Source organism: Sinocyclocheilus anshuiensis, unplaced genomic scaffold (assembly GCF_001515605.1).
Source record: "Sinocyclocheilus anshuiensis isolate Anshui unplaced genomic scaffold, SAMN03320099.WGS_v1.1 scaffold51, whole genome shotgun sequence".
NCBI classification, from domain to species: Eukaryota; Metazoa; Chordata; class Actinopteri; order Cypriniformes; family Cyprinidae; genus Sinocyclocheilus; species Sinocyclocheilus anshuiensis.
Genome location: NW_015548296.1, coordinates 1666982 through 1685235, shown reverse-complemented (window position 1 = coordinate 1685235; position 18254 = coordinate 1666982). Strand labels below are relative to the sequence as shown.

The following is an 18254-nucleotide window of genomic DNA, read 5'->3' as shown; positions in this document are numbered from 1 at the left end:
AAGTACCAAAAATAAAAGTATCGGTATCGGGCGAGTACTGGAAAAAGTGGTATCGGTGCATCCCTACTAAAAAGTGTCCGCTTCCGCAGTACTTTGAGGTGTGTTATCCATGCTTGAGCTTCTCTGGGGTTCTACAAGCTTAAGTTTGTGTTATCTGTCGTTCAGACTCCAGCCTGGCCTTAGCATTCTGTGGACTGTCCTCATAAACTCCCTCACGGCCACTTGTACCTCAGATTACACCCATGGATTACTACAATCTCTTTCCACCGATGCGCACGCAGACGCATGGACATCACTTTAAACCACCCATATGGAAAGATTAGAAAACCTGTGAAAAAGCATGGAATCCATTTGAGGAGAGTTTTGATAACCCTTCTCACCTCTAGCCTTAAACGTTTGGCTTTAGAGACCCGGGTCTGTGGGTGTGTGGAGCTGACATGTTATGCTTGTTGGCTATTTTCAGGTAATAAAAGATGACCTGCTGCAGCCAATACTAGGCAAAATCCACACTATGCCAAAGCAGATTATTCTGTACTGAAATAATTATATATAAAAAAAAAACATGGCTTCTTTTCAGTTCTCTGTATTTTACTTTACATAGAGAATTCTTAATTTTGAGGCTTACATTTCATGTCAAAAAACCCATCCTTTATGCATTTCTGAACAGTTTCTATAATGTAGAAGTCCTGTAGTACCAAGGACATGATGTAACACACAGAACCTTGAATTACATCCATACATTTGCATGCTGTTTTAAAATGTTGAAATTCACATCTGAGCACATTTCGCTCAGCAAGAGTCTAGTTTGACCCATTTTTTAACTCCCGAAATTTGTGCTTATTTCTCACAGAATTAATCAATACACTTTTGAATCTCATAGGTGTAATTATGTAACCAGCAAATTATGTTATTAAGATTAACAACACATTTTACTATTTAGTCGATTTTAATGATATTGACTCAAAAGATCTGGGCAGTTTCATTGGCACTCACCCTGTCTAAAGTGAGGGCTGAGCTTGTGTGTCATGCTGCAAATTGCCAATAAGGTCCAGCATTAAAGTTGATAGTGTGCATCTGCTGTTATATCCATCTTGGATCTGTATTTGGTCTAAATTAAATATATTTATGTAAGTAATTATATATATACATATATATATATATAATTACTTACATAAATATATTTAATTTAGACCAAATACAGATCCAAGATGGATATAACAGCAGATGCACACTATCAACTTTAATGCTGGACCTTATTGGCAATTTGCAGCATGATATTATTATTATTATTATTATTATTATTATTATTATTATTATTATTATTATTATTATTATTATTATTATTATTATTATTATTATTATTATTATTATTATTATTATTATTATTATTATTATTATTATTATTATTATTATTATTATTATTATTATTATTATTATTATTATTATTATTATTATTATTATTATTATTATTATTATTATTATACATGTATTAGACACTATAGAAAATGAAAATAAACTGTATTAGACAAATTGAACACTATAGCATAGATTCTCATTCTTGAGACAATATATTTATTAAAAGTCTAAAAAATACTTTTTTTAAAGAAACTGCTCTGTAAAATAAAAAAAAAATTATATATATATATAAAACAGAATTCATATCATTCTTGCAGGAATTAAGAATCTCTGCACTAGTGTCTAATTACCTCTATTACACAGTTGTCACTTTCTCTGCCTACTGTCTAGAGACGCACAGCACCGAAGGACAATAGTGAGTTTCATTGACATGAAAAAAAGCAAAGCAGCATTTTGTTTACATTTTCTACACCCCCAATTACCTATGAAATTCGAATTCCAATAAACAATACATCCCCCAACACACGCACACAAAATGAAAGCGGTGAATTCTTAATTTACTGACTAGCTTGAATCAATTTCCATTGTCCCATATTGGTCCATTAGCTCCGAGGGGAGATAGGGAAGCGCAGTGCACCTGGCCAGCTCTAGTATTCCCATTCTCTGAGTCCTATTATTTGGTGAGCAGAGCTGGGGCTTTGTCGTCGCATGGATGATTTAGAAAACGAACTGCAAAGGGCTATGTGCGCTAATGCCGCTAATGGCTGCTTCCGCCTGACAATGGTGCTCGATGATACCTGGACCTGAGCTCCGAGAAAAGAAATAGACAGGGATGTTTTGCAACATAAAGCTTGGACATGTTTGCAACATCATGCTAACCTGCTTGTTTTTCAGCATAGTGCAATAGATAATGTTGTTGAGACTAGAGAACAGGTCATGTTTCGAAGAGCATTAACTTATAGAGTATAGGAATCTTTCATCCGTAAAATTCTGTTTTCATTTATTTAACATTATGTAACCTTTCTTTTACAGATCACTAAAGGAGAATGTTTGAAGATTTTTTCCATGCAGTTATAATGAACAGGAACTGAAGCTTTCAAGAATGCAAAAGCACCATAAATCATCAAAAAAGTCATCCAAATGACGAAATCATTTAAAAGTTTCTGAAAGAAGTAACAGTGACTAAATTTGTGAATGAATCGTTCTAATGAATCAGTTAATTCGGAACGATTCATTTGAAAAGTGAAATGATCCAGTTCGTAAGTTCATCTCACTTGTTCAGTGATTTGGTTGCAGTGGTTAACAGCTCACTTGAGGTGAAGATTGTCAGTGACTAATGATTCAAATCTTGGTTTCAAAAGTATCATAGGAACCACTATTTTTGAAACTTGAAAGCTCTTGTCTCAATTCATTGTAACTGCATGTGTCCAGCACATTTTTTTAAAAATATTTCTTACATGTCGTACAGGTCTGGAACGGCGTGAGAGTGAATAACAGATGACAGAATTTTTATTTTGAAGGAAAGTGTTCCTTTAAGGACAGACTGGAAGAACAAAGACTTGGCCAAAATGTTTATGCAATTTTATCATATATGCAATCTAAACAGGTTTGCGGCAAACTCCTTGGGCATACCAATGAAAGACAGAAGTTTAGTTATTCTGTTTTGATGGGAGTCGAGATATCTGAGGGCGATCACCCACACAAAGGAGACATCAAGCTCTAATCTAAGCTGCTTGCTATGTGATTACACGTCTCTACCTCGAGCGAAAAATCCAGTGTGGTAGAAGCATAATTAGATCTCATGGAATGCTCCTTGACTAAAACTGGCAGTCATACATAGCCTATAGCATTACAGCTAGTGTAAATGTCCTGGTGGGGCTCTTCTATTACCGCCTAACTTAATCAGAGGCAGTAAAAGCATGGGTCAGAGGGTAACATATTCACTTGAGTGGAGAGTTTGAATGATCGTTATTTCTCACGCTGGCCTTGAATAACTCGACGTATAGTACTGTAGGCTACTTGTAATGTGAAACTTAGCTCAAGTGTTAGAAAGTTCACTCACTGAGTACCGAACTTCCTTGAATGTGGGCCCACACGATATCGGCTTCAAGAACCTGTGCTAAATGGCTTGATGCAGTGGCCTGCTTGCATGTGTGAGCATTTGTGTGTGGGTGTGCGTAATTTTAACTTAGAGAGTAATATTGTAATGAGAATGTTGTGGACTGATCGTTTCTATTACGCTAAGAAGGTATTGTGTGGTAATTTAGCCTGTGAGAAAGTTGCACTGCCGAATGCTTTTCACTGACCTCCCTCATGTTTCTACTGCCCACGCAATCCTCATATTTGTATGCAATATGTTTCATGTTAGAGGCTTCTAACACGGCCTGTTCTTTACATATGTGGACATTTGTGCCTTTGACAGAAGCATAATTATCACTGGCACCTGTATTATACTGTATCTGCTGCCATATGTATTATATAGTAGTGTATGCATTCAGTACCTCAATGACCCAAATGCATCTACCAAAATTATTAGTGTAACACAGATCACACTACATGGAGTGCTGTATCCTGTAATGAATTGCACTAGACTTGACCTTTTCCAGTGTGATGGATGAACCCGGAAATAATAGCTGCTGACTTGTTATTTAATCAGAATTCCAAATAATGACTGTACAAAATTGGATAAAATGCAAAATAATCATATTTATTTTTACTTTAATGTACATCACGTATTGTGTGTGCTTAACCATATACACTAATTTTAAAAGTTTGCTATGACTTCTTAATGTTTTTGAAAGATGCTCACCAAGGCTGCATTTATTTGATCAAAACAGTAAAATATTGTGAAATATTATTGTATTTATATTTTTTAAAAGAAATAATATTATTTATTATATTGAAATATTATTTTATATTATATATTATATTTTATTTAAAATAACTTTTTTATTATTTTAATATATATTCAAATGTAATTTATTACTCTGATGGCAAAGCAGAATTTTCAGCATCATTACTCCAGTCTTTAGTGTCACATGATCCTTAAAATTAATTCTAATATGCTGATTTGCTGCTTAATTAACATTTCTTGTTATTATCAATTTTGAAAAAAGTTGTGCTGCTTAATATTTTTGTTCAGAAACTTTTGCAAATGGAAAGTTCAAAATTGATTTTATTTGAAATAGAAATTTCTTGTAACATTATAAATGTTTTTACTGTCACTTTTGCTCAATTAAATGCATCCTTGCTGGAATAAAAAAAACTGTACTGACAGCAAACTTTTTAAATGGTAGTATACACTTCATAGTAGTATGCTAGTATGTCATTCCCAACATAGCCGTAGTCCTTATGGGAGGGTTTGTTGTGAAAACACTTTTTTTTATTTTGTGGCTCAAAAAACTATAAATTTCACCCAAGAGATACTTGAAGCCATTTGGAGGCTTATAACGCTAAACTAACACCCCATTAACCAGTGACATCATTATTATAGCCATGATTCGATCCATCCCCCTTATTAAGTCCCTCTCTCATCTGCATCTCTGGCTCCTTCTTTATTCTCTATCCCTCCCTGCCTCGCCAGCGCGCTTGACATTTCTCCCCGCATCCATTCTTCATGCTATGTGTGCGTGTGTGTGTGTTTATAAGAGCATGGAGTGGAGAGAAAGAGACAGAGTGAAAAGATGGGCGAGGTGGATAGCTGCAGCTAGCACGGTAGAAAAAGTGCAGAAGCAGCACAACAGCATCGCCTCTTCTCCTGCAGTCGTGTAGAGGTTGTCTCTCTAATTACCCGGCCCCCCTTTTCACGCCGCTGCCCCACCTCTTAGCGTGTGCCCAGGGATTTGTCCAATGTGCTTTTCAATAGACACAGCGTGATTGGACTGAAAGCAGTCATTAGCCTGTGCCACTGTCTCTGTGGTCCTTGCACTTTTATAGAGGGAGAGAAAAAGAGAGTGTCATGCCTGGAGAATACACTTGGACTCTACTAGGGAATACATAAAGGCTCTATTTGTACTGTTCGCCCATTGTGCTGACTTTGGGAAATTAATGTCATTGTTGATATGTGGAAAAACTCCCATAATTCCCATAAAGTATCCAGCTATTCAGCAGCCAGCTATTTTAATTGCAAAGCTAATGCAGTAATTGCATTTGTGATTCAATTCTTTGCACCCATTAATATTAATTTTCTTCCTAATTATCTCATTTCAACACCATTCTGTTCCCCTCTTCGCAGTTGGGAAAAGGTCTTGGCGGAGCGTGTGTGAATACGGTTCATGCCATTTCAGTTTGTAGAGTTCTATTCAAAAGCTCTAATGCACGACTTGATGTCTTATTGCTTTCTCAGCATTAATAAGCCTTTAAGGCACATGCTGTGGATACTTAAGTCACACTTAAAAATGTATTCATTCCATTGTGTTACAAAATGTCAAACCAATTGGCAAATGATGCTAGATTTTTTGCTGTTGTTACTGAACTCTTTTTTTTTTTTTTAGTTACTAAACCGTAAACTGGTTTGAAGGGCATTTTTGCAGATCTATGAATTCCTAGCAGACCAATCGTCTCATACTTTGTTTTATTATTAACATATTATATACAAAAATACCAAACACATACAAAAACCTTTTATTATGCAGAAATTGTATTTTATTTACTATATATATATATATATATATATATATATATAAAACCTAACAGACCTATTTTTGTATGGAGTGCTTGACTGCCACTCAGTTTGACATTTTGTTAATTTGCACAAAGACAAAATTCACACATACTTTTGGGGCTGCTTTATGTTTGGCATGCATGTGTATGAGATGATTTGACAAAACAGCTCTAACGTGTTTAGATTAAATGCTTTTTTATTATTATTTGCTATCTTTGAAATGGGAAACATATAACCTCGCAAAAGCAATAGGCTTCCACTCTTTTTTCCCCCCCAGTCTTCTGACGTTATAATTTTTTTATTTGTCTACATCATGTGGTTATTGGCGCATTCCACTCTTCATCTCCTGTTCATCTTCCTCTGAGAATGCAGTGGTGAATTCATGCAATTTGATTTGGGCTGCATCTGTGCAGATGGCTGTCTCTCTTCATCCTTCTCCATTCCTCTCGTCTTTTCACTCAGATGGTTATTTTCTCTTCTGCGCTGTCGCTCCCCTCTCCCTCTCTTTCTCTCTCTATGTCTCAAAATAAAAACAACTTTCAGGGGAGACAGAGAAATCGATCACGTTGACAAAAGATCCGCATGACTGCAGCCCTGACGATGTGGCTCATCTTTCAGTCTTTCTCTTTATTCTCCTCGTGATAAACTCCTGATATCGCCCGGCTTTATGATTATGTCCTGTTTTCAGTTCGAGCAGCTTCCCTAGTGAGTGTAATCAGCATAGCTTTTCCATTTCTGCCCTTACAAATGCTGTACGTACCTTCATTTTACACTTTACACAGCACATGGAATGTGGACACTTCTCTTCGAATTACACTCTGTACACTCTAAAAAATGCTAGGTTAAATACAACCCAGCGCTGGGTAAAATATGGACAAACCCAGCGATTGGGTTGTTTTCAACCAACATTTGGGTTAATGTTTAACCCAACCTTCTGGGCAGTAACCCAACCACTGGGTCAAAACAACCAATCGCTGGGTTTGTCCATATTTTACCCAGCACTGGGTTGTGTTTAACCCAGCATTTTTAAGAGTGTATTCAGTCACAAGTCACAAGAGGTTACAATTACAAAACTAGCCTTTATGGGTACACACAGCACTGTTGGAATTAAAGCCGGGCCATTAATCTCACTACAGGACCTGAGGAATTACAGTAAAATGAGGCAGAGCTTTCAAGAGTCAAATAAGACGTGTTCCAGTATGTTGGAATAGAGCTGGTTTAAATTTTGAATATCAGTCTAGCTGAATCACCCCCTCATGTTCCATTGCATAGATGGAATTCCTCTTCATGCTATCCATACCCAGACAGAGAAAGGAAGAAGCAGGGAGAAAAAAGAAAAAGTAGGGAAGAACAAAATCCGTATTTCAAAATCCAGCCACTGCTCCATATTCCTTTCCAGTTCAGGCTAGGATCCATATTAAAGTAGCCTGTGTGGAACCGAGAGTTTCATCTGTTTCTAATGGGATTTAAGAGCGAGAGTATTTGACTGACTCCAGCTTTCACTTGAGAAATATTAAACCTGAGCATCCGAAACTCAATCTTAAAGATGTCATTCATGACTTCTTTTTTCATACATGTTTCATTTTGTCTTCATATAACACGTAAGCATGCTGAATCCGTGTGCACAGAACTCTGAAGATTGTCATGTAATTGCAATGACTGCCATTTACAAACGTCTGTGCATTGCATGTTTGTTTGTTCATTTATTTGGCTAATTCGATTATTCTTACAGCTATAATAATGTACACTGTACAACAGGGACACACTAAAAAGTACACTTTTGTAACTTTTTTACACTTGTAGGGTGCATATTAGTATTAGGGTACTATTACTAGGATACATGTAAGTACTGATAATCAAGTACATATTAGTACTTAAAGGGTACACATTATTACTAGTTAGTATTTAAGATACAAATACACAGGTACATAGTCATAGTTGTACCTTAAGTAGCCATATTAGTACCTAAAGTATACATTGTATTCATAATTAGGTACTAATATACAAATACATACACAAATTAGTATTGTAACTGAGCACATATTAGCACTAATTAGCTTATTAACATAGTAATACATAGTAATACCAAACTGCACATTTTAGTATTAATTACTAATATGCTAATACTTACGCATATTGGTGCCTTAAAATGTAGCATACAAGGTACATATTAGTTCTTAATGGATAAATGTTAGTACCTAGAGGGGCATTTTGTACTAATTAGTACTTAAGGTACAAATATGCAAATACATATACATAATTTTACCTTAGGGTACATATTAGTACCTTAAATGTACATTTTAGTGGTAATTCGTATTTAGGGTTATAATATGTACTGATATAATGTTAGTACGTTACTAATATATTAAGGTTGGCATATTTGTGCCTAATTTATTTATAAGGTGCATTAGTACTTCAGATGCTAATTTGCAAGTACATATTTCAACTTATGACCTTAAGGGTATTTATTATTACCTAAATTGTGCATTTTAGTCCTTAATGTACTAATATGCAAATACATATACATATCAGTACCCTAAGGTATAGCTACAGTAATGGATACATATTAATACACAATGGATAGATATTACTTTTATGGTATTAGTGTTATGTTAGTATTGTAGTACTAATTAGTGCTTCCGATACAGACATGTACATACTCATGTTAGTACCTTAATGGTACATATTAGCACTTTAGTGTACATTTTATTCCTTAAGGTAGTTATATCCGCCCTTTAGGAGGAGATACGATATAAAAGTGCAAAAAAACATAAAGAAAATGCAAAAATATATTTCCTCTTAGCTTACCAATAAATATAAGAGTTAAAAATAAAAGGTAAATATAAATATTAATATCTAAGTGATTATTTCCAGATGTCCTTTAGTTCCTAATGTTACCTGATCACATGAAACAACTGTCTTCTTTTTCTCTAGTCAGCTCTCAGCTTGATCAGCTCATCTCCGCATTTGAATTTTCATTTCCGTCATTGAGAGAGAACCTCCATCAATCCTGACAGGGCTTTGAGGAGATACACCATCCAGGATCAGAGACAGAACGCCTTGAGAACAGTGAGGCAGTTTGTTGGGTTATCACCTTGATGTTAAACATAAGAAACTATGTTATGATTCCGAGAGTTATAAAACTGACAGAAGTAGACTGCTGTCAAATTTACGGAGGGAGGAAGCGTTTGATAGACACTTTTGAAAGCGATCTACTGTAGGGTAATTTGTTTCAATCTGCCAGATTTTGGTCACATTCCTATGATGTAGAAAGGTTTATTGTTTATTGCTTTGAACCTTGGCCTTAAAGGATGTGACTAATCTTCTAAATGCACACGACTATTTCCTAAAGCGTCTTGAATGGTCTGCCAAAGCAATGTTTCAACCGTTACTCTAAAAAATTTTCAGCCGCTCTTTCTTTTCTCAATAAATCCTCTACTTTGGCTTCTCACGTTTTATTTTTTGGTGCATTGCTCATCCTTTAGCATGCTGGCAGGAAGATGATTAATCCTGGTGAATTGTATCCGTCTGTCTTTGTACGGAAGACAATGAAACTAAACAGCAGCCCTGGTCTCCATATAGTCGGACAAGAGCTTGTATGCTGAATTATTGAGTGTGATAGGTCTGGCACAATATGTAATCAGAAACCCTTCATAAAGACACATGTGCGCCCACAAACGCATCCACACATGGTTGAATAGCACAACGCTTTGTAGTTAACCACTTTGTAAAGGACTTTGCAAGTTGCAAGCTCTCAGCAGAGGTTACACAAGTGCCACCGCAAATGAAACCCAAACATCAGGTGCGTGGCAGACAATAGCAGCACTAAAGGACACAAAAGACAATTTCGACTGGTTGACTGCAGTGAGAATACCTGACCACAGTGCTTTAGTTATCGAAGCCGCCTGTAGGAAGCTCGAGGTGGCCTGTAGGTTGGAGAACAGTGCCTGACCGTACACTCATCAGACTGCACCCGTTGACCAGCTCATCAGCCACCTCACACAGCTCTTGACTCTCATAGCCTGCTTGAATGCCTCGGGTTCTCATAGGAAGAGCAGACAGTGCCAATAAGAAGTCATAAAACAAGAGTGCAATACTATAAAATCAAGAAAAAAAAGCCATTACTGATGGGCAGGAAATAAGAGAGGGCCATCAAGACACTTTAGTTGAGTCCAGAGAGGCCTATAGAAAAGAAACTTACTTTTTGGGCTTCAGTCACTCATTTCAATGAGCTCCAAGAGTTTTTTTTTTTAGTTTTTTTTTTATCTAATTTGATTTGGTGTGTTCTATTTTCTCTCTCTCAATTTGAGTTTTCATACTTTGCCAGTCGCACATGTGAATAACTTCAAATAACTTGAAATTAATAGTACATTTGTTATTCTAACGTTGTCTGTTTCATTATGCCGAATCCCAAAATGAAAAACGGCAATGCAGAGAAAAGCTAATGAAGGATTCAGTCTCTGATGTAAAAGAGCATTACGCTGTATTTTGAACATTCTCTGCATCTAAAGTGGTTCCTGTAGCTCAGCTGATATGCCGCTAGCAACCTTGCAGTAACGGTTCGATTCTCAGGGAGCATAAACCGATTCAAATACACCTTAAATGCACTGTCTCAGTTTGAGTCTGCCATTTGTTAGAATTAACATTGTGCAATCAGTTTTTGCACTGAGCTCATTTAAAGTAGTTAGACTAAAGCATGCTGGTCTTTTGAAAAAGTTGTGCTACTAACAAAAAGTAACTACAGCTTCATTTAAATATTTGACTATTCAACATTATAATTTAAGCAGAGGCATATTTTGGGGCACATTGAGGGTTTGAATTAATTATAGGGTTTCTACAACTTTTGACCATGACTTTTCTACTGGATGAGGGTTTTTACAAATCACTTTTATAGCAGTTGCATGTACAGTTTCTGCTCTAGTCTGTCTAGTCTGTATGAAATATTTTAGAGTGATATTTACTATTGAAGTTTCCTTGGCTTTTCCATGACTTTTTCAGATTTTAATTTCAGTAAATTTTCACTGCTCATATGTGAATTTTTCCAGGATGGCATTTTTGTGCTCTGTGAAAACGGGAACAATTACACTAGGAACAACTAGGAAAAATGGTCACACTTTATGTTAAGGTCCAGTTCTCGCTATTAAAGGGATAGTTCACCCAAAAATGAAAATGCTGTCATTATTTACTCACCCTCATGTCGTTCCAAACCCGTAAGACCTCCCCTCCGTTCATCTTCGGAACACAAATTACAGGACCCTTGCTGTCTATGGGAGGGTCAGAGAGCTGTTCCGAATGTTCCGAAGATGAACGGAGGTCTTATTGAGTCCAGAGAGGCCTATAGAAAAGAAACTTACTTTTTGGGCTTCAGTCACTCATTTCAATGAGCTCCAAGAGTTTTTTTTTTTAGTTTTTTTTTTATCTAATTTGATTTGGTGTGTTCTATTTTCTCTCTCTCAATTTGAGTTTTCATACTTTGCCAGTCGCACATGTGAATAACTTCAAATAACTTGAAATTAATAGTACATTTGTTATTCTAACGTTGTCTGTTTCATTATGCCGAATCCCAAAATGAAAAACGGCAATGCAGAGAAAAGCTAATGAAGGATTCAGTCTCTGATGTAAAAGAGCATTACGCTGTATTTTGAACATTCTCTGCATCTAAAGTGGTTCCTGTAGCTCAGCTGATATGCCGCTAGCAACCTTGCAGTAACGGTTCGATTCTCAGGGAGCATAAACCGATTCAAATACACCTTAAATGCACTGTCTCAGTTTGAGTCTGCCATTTGTTAGAATTAACATTGTGCAATCAGTTTTTGCACTGAGCTCATTTAAAGTAGTTAGACTAAAGCATGCTGGTCTTTTGAAAAAGTTGTGCTACTAACAAAAAGTAACTACAGCTTCATTTAAATATTTGACTATTCAACATTATAATTTAAGCAGAGGCATATTTTGGGGCACATTGAGGGTTTGAATTAATTATAGGGTTTCTACAACTTTTGACCATGACTTTTCTACTGGATGAGGGTTTTTACAAATCACTTTTATAGCAGTTGCATGTACAGTTTCTGCTCTAGTCTGTCTAGTCTGTATGAAATATTTTAGAGTGATATTTACTATTGAAGTTTCCTTGGCTTTTCCATGACTTTTTCAGATTTTAATTTCAGTAAATTTTCACTGCTCATATGTGAATTTTTCCAGGATGGCATTTTTGTGCTCTGTGAAAACGGGAACAATTACACTAGGAACAACTAGGAAAAATGGTCACACTTTATGTTAAGGTCCAGTTCTCGCTATTAAAGGGATAGTTCACCCAAAAATGAAAATGCTGTCATTATTTACTCACCCTCATGTCGTTCCAAACCCGTAAGACCTCCCCTCCGTTCATCTTCGGAACACAAATTACAGGACCCTTGCTGTCTATGGGAGGGTCAGAGAGCTGTTCCGAATGTTCCGAAGATGAACGGAGGTCTTACGGGTTTGGAACAACATGAGGGTGAGTAATTAATGACAAAATGTTTAGGTGAACTATCCCTTTAACTACAACTTTTGCCTCAATAAACTCCTAATTACTGCTTATTAATAGTTAGTAATGTAGTTGCTAAGTTTAGATATTGGGTAGGATTAAGGATGTGTCATATGGTCATGCAGAATATGTGCTTTATAGGTACTCATAAACATCCATTAAGCTAGTAATATGCATGCTGGTAAGCAATTAGTCAATAGTGAGAATTGGTCCCTATACTAAAGTGTTACCGTAAAAATACAATACACCTAATTTATGTTCATTGTGAGAACAGACACTTAAAATTTTATTTCTCTATAACTGTTTTTTAATGCAACAACTAGGTGTCAAAAAAAATCTTGTTGTTCCTGTGTGACAATATAACAGTTTGTTGCAAAGAGTATTGTGTTACTGGAAAAGCTGCACTATTTTAAAAACCACTGTCAAACTACTGCAAAGAAAAGAGAGAGAGAGAAAATGTAGTTAATAGTGTCACTACTTGTAAAGAATTACTCCGTGGCACTTGTGCTAATCCCTCGCCTGACTCCATTTGCTCTTTTGAAAGGGGCTCTGATACAACCTCTCCCAGGACGGTAAAGTTCGCCAGAAAACTGCAGAAGTCACTCTGAACCTGCCCTAGAAACGCTGAATTTATCTCCAACATGCTATCTGCAGAAAGAGCACGTTCCTCACGTGCCTAGCCATCTTCCCCCATTCACCCCGCACTCGCTGTAATTCTACAACTAACGAGTGGGAGGAAGATTTCAGAAATTGCTTTTTGTTATTAGGACTGAATTCAGATGACTCAATCAAACCCAGGGGACTTAACGAGGGCACGATCATCATTTATTCAATTTAGTATTATAAAGAACATTCATTAAACAGGGAGTTTGGGGGGCTAGGGTTTCAAACGTGACAAATCCTTCCAGGCTGCCCACGGGAGGAATTTTAAAGAGACTTTTAAATGTACAAGGGGCCTTACCTCCTTCCCTCTGGGATATTTAAGGGGATGTGTCATCGGGTTGGCTCGAGCAGCGAATGTCGATTCATCTGAATCAGGAAAGGTGGATATTCTAGGTGTGTGTTCATGGTGCACCACGGCTGCTGAATTATTGAGCAGAAAAACTCTCTTTGATCCATGCTATGTAGCCCACATACCAATCTCTTACCTGTCAGCCTCCCAGAATGCCATTCATTCTTCAAATGTTTGCAAGGAGGATGTTATTTTTCCTACCGCAAGAAATTTCCAATCCCTTTCGGGCTCTAAATTGATATGTAGCTGCCGTGTTCTTAGCCGAATACAAAGAACTATTTCTGGGATTTCAAATTTGATTGCCAGTTCATGCAGGAAAGTAGTAAGATAAAAAAAAAAAAATCCTGAACTTTGATTCCTTGCTTTTTGTCTGTTCGAAAAACCTTGATATTGAATGCAGGCTCGAGCTGTACTGAAAGCTACCAGGAATACGTTTTATTACCAAATCAATATACTGAGTTTCAATGTCCTGAGCGGCGTATCTCTTAGATGTTTTTAGCAGCCGTTTAAATAGAAAGAGAACTTTACCAAAGCATAGAGAGTGGGAGAGCGAGGTTCAGATATTGCACCGAAAGGTCATGTGTGGGAGTTCAGTGTCTGAGTGAAATGAAGAGAAAGCCATCACGCTCAGTCTGCGGAATACGTTATGCAAAAAAGGACTGTAGCACGCTCACCAGTTATTTCACTTTCACGCATGGTTTCCAGACCCACGGCTCACGAAATGGGTAGGCGGGGTGTGGGGTTTATATCCCGTGACTCAAACGTGTCAGGGTTTACATTTGATTGCTTCAGCACAAAATCCCCTCACGTCAAATGTCTTGCGCTTCGCAAAGCCCAGTGACACACAGAAACATGGTCATAATTTCAAATCTGGTGATATTTCATGAAGTGTTGCTTCACTTGAAAGTGGAGATAGTTACGTGGGTGCATAAACACATCTCCTGAAAGATATCTCCACTCTGCTCTCATTTTTTTCAGTCGTATTCCTGTTTACCGAGAAGCCAGTGCACTAAAATTTGTAAGGGTGGGTATTAAATAGTGAAGCCAGAGGTGTAAACAAAAAGAGAGAGAGAGAGAGAGCACTTTGCAATGCAGAAATGCATTTCTACATTTATGTGTTCAGTACGTATTTCTTCTTGGGCTGTCAGTTGATGCACATATATATTGCAGTTTTACTAAGTGCATTTAGTTAACAAGATTATATTTAATTATTTATATTATATTTGCTCCAATGCTCTTCACTTACACATTTGTACAGATGGCAGTAAACAATAGTTACGTTTTGGGTGACATTTTTTGACGCTATGATAAATGTATAATTTTTTAGAAAACAAAATAACCAGTACAACTGAATTTCTGGTCCAATCACTAGTCCAATAGCATGTTTTTATGCAAGTGTGTCTGATCCACTTAGAATGAGAAGTTGAGGCATTAAAGAGGCCATAAACACTGTTTTGGTGTTTTTATAGGACAAGTTTTTCGTTACATAAACAGGCTAAACATGCTTCAAAAAAATCTGTTATTATGGCACCTTTGATGAGAAGAACCATTGTGAGAAACATCCTCTGTCAAACCAAAGCATCAAGCAGATTGATATCCAGATGTTTAATGTCCCACGGTTCTGCAACATGTTTCTTGCTTCAATGCAAGAGAGAGGGAAAACAGAAGAGGGAAACGTCTATCGCATTGAGCCATGCCATGGTTAATGATGCCAGATAGAAAAACGGGAGACAGAAAAGAGATAGATGGGGAATGAACGAAAGAGAATTGTCTATGCATCTGTTCTTTACATTAAACAGAGTTTGGAAGAAAAATACGAAGACGAGGATTTCATACACGGCAATGATCCAGCTTCAATTAAAAGTAGGTCAGAAATGTCACTTTTCTACTCATTAAGTCAGTCAGTCGTTCAATGAAAGTATATCTGGTGGGGGTTTTTTTCTGAAGTGTGTAATTCCTTTGACAAAGCAGCGTAATTGGAATTGCAAAAAATAATGCCTGTTTTTAGATTTCTCCCATTTATCATGGCCCTATACCCACATTTCACTGGATGCGGGTTTGTACGCACCACAGTGTTTTCAGAGAAATCCGTCTAGTAGTGATTTTCTTTAGTAGTGTCCTCGTCTCCACTCTTTGTGTATAGCTCTCTCTGCCCATAAAGGTTTAGAATGAAATTACTTCAACACAGAAAAATACACACATCAACTTTAATAAACAAGTCTATGTTGCTTTATCTTTCTGTTTTCTTTATTCTCAGGCATTTTGAGACAAGTTTGTATGGCAGGCAGCTGAGAGAAAGTGTCTACTAAAGCATTATCACTGTGATCGATGGCCCAGTTCACTTGGCATCCAACTATCAAGTATCAAACCCTGATGCTGAATACCATTTACTGTTTGGGAAGCAACACTGGCTTGGCTTTGATTAATAAGCAAGCATTTGACATGTCATTGCCACATTATCCACTGTACATTTTTTAATTTCCTGATGCTACTGAAGCCTAAAGAGTGGATCGGTTGTGCAGTGCAATGTTGTTTTATTGAGAAAAAGCACAGAAAATACAAGCAGTGTCTCTGTTTATGCAAACTTTTAGAAATGTAAACTAAGCACCAGTGGGCTTGTGACAGAATGTTTTCAGAAATCATATAGACAGTGATTGTATGCGTATGGAAATGATTTGACATTTGTCATGAAAGTGTGTGGATGATGTCTACTCAAGGCATTTGGTCTGTTCTAGTCTGTACAATTGAACATAAAATCATACTCAACAACAGTGTTTTTTTGTTGAAAATTCAGCACATTTCATTTATTTTTCTAAGTTGTTTACTGTGATATTAATATACTTTAATGCTTTGATCTAAAGGCATTTTGTACAATAGATCATTTTGGTAGCCAGTGTAAAATCTTTTTAATAACTTTCATTCAAAAATCATTAAATAGGCCTTTTGTGTACATAGAAAAAGTCTTAGATCTTTGAGTTCAGCTCATGAAAAATGGGGGCAAAAACAAAAGTGATGCGTTTATAATTTTGTTCAGTATATATTCACATGGCTAGAAACATGAGATAATGTGCTTAATGTTTGCTAATGTACTTATTAATCATTATCTAATGATTAACAGATAATTATTTCATATAAATTCATATGATCATGCACTTTTTTCATGCACAATTTGATTTGAACAAATGATTCCAACAAATATTACAAGCTTATTTGTTAATGTACTTTTGAATGCTAACAAATGCCATTAAACTTCAGTTCATATACTGTATTAACTAATGCTCATTTTTACATTTACAAATGTTGTGGGGAAAAAATAGATTAATTGTCATTTTAAGCACTTCACAGACTATTCATGTTAACATATTATTAATTAACTCAATCACGGTCTGTAAAGGTCATGTATTTGGTCTTCGTTTGTTGTGTAGACTTCTACTATTTACACATCTTAACAAATCATGTATTAATTATTTTTTCATGTTTTTACAGTACCCAATCTAAAGTGGGAACTATTCATCATTTGTAAATGTTTATAAACGTTTACTAATCATTAGTACTTTTATTAGCAGTCATCTCAATGGCAAAAAGTGTCCCAAATGACCTGATATTCCTTGAATCATACATCAACAAGAGAAAACAAATCAGTTTGTTAATTTATCAAAACATTGTGATATAAACAGATTGAACTGTGTTCTTTTATAGTAATTAAATTCACCCCTGTACACAGTTGACCCCTTACCCAACCCTTAAACCTACTCATACCACCAAACCTGTCCTTAACCTTATACCGTATCACACCTCAATAGCAGCAAAAAGGTTGTACATTAACGCAGGCTTTTAATCATTGTGTAACATCTGTTAAAATCATTTGTAGATTTTCAAAAAGTGCATGATCGTATGAATTGAAAGTTTAATGACATTTGTAAGCGTTTTAATTTACATGAAATAATGATGTGTTAATCATTAGGTAATGTTTAATACGTTTATTAGTAAACATTAACAAGCACATTATCTCATGTTTCTAGCCATGTGAATATATGATATGTTAAGCATTATATGATGTTTGTTAATGATTTATTAAATTAAAGTGTTACCCATCAAGGTTTCTTACTCATTGTGTCAATTTATTGCAGATTCGATCAGACCAGGACAAAGAGATTGAGATCCGGTACAGTATAACAGGAGCCGGAGCAGACCAGCCTCCCAATGATGTCTACATCATTGATCCTGTGACAGGGAAAATGTCTGTCACTAAACCTTTGGACAGAGAGGAGAGAGCCTCCTACCATGTAAGTGCGCCTCTTTCCAGAGTTGGCTCAAGAAGATCATTTTTGCCCTATTCAGATCCTATTTAAAGCAGAACTGGCCTCAACCTGTTTAAGAAACATGTGATCGCAAAAAGTGTTTGGTCACTTAAGCCACTTTTAAAAATGTATGAATGCCTTTACAATATAGAACAAAATAACAAAATTAAGACAATAATTTTTTTTTAGAGTTGAACATGTTCTTGTCATATCTGTGAACATGTGCAATGTGTGTGTGTGTGTGTCTGTGTGTGTGTGTGTGTGTGTGACGTTCGGTAGTGTGTGTCTCATCTGTGACGTTTGTAGATGATGTAATGAAATGGCATGACAGTCGTGCAGTACTAAAACAGTATTTTTGAAGTTTATTGCAAAATATTCAAAAGTTATTCATGGGAGTGT

The 18254-nt window shown here is 36.2% G+C and overlaps 1 protein-coding gene across 3 annotated transcripts in view; it reads left to right on the top strand.

Annotated features, from left to right (window-relative positions):
- cdh4 (cadherin 4, type 1, R-cadherin (retinal)) overlaps positions 1-18254 on the top strand; it is a 263794-nt gene that overhangs the window by 201624 nt on the left and 43916 nt on the right. Inside the window, exon 6 of one of the 3 annotated variants that reach the window (XM_016443674.1) lies at positions 17685-17840. The exons of the other annotated variants lie outside the window; for them this stretch is intronic. Coding sequence (XP_016299160.1) covers positions 17685-17840 — 156 coding nt within the window. The remainder of the gene's footprint in view (positions 1-17684; positions 17841-18254) is intronic. 3 annotated transcript variants of the gene reach the window in all.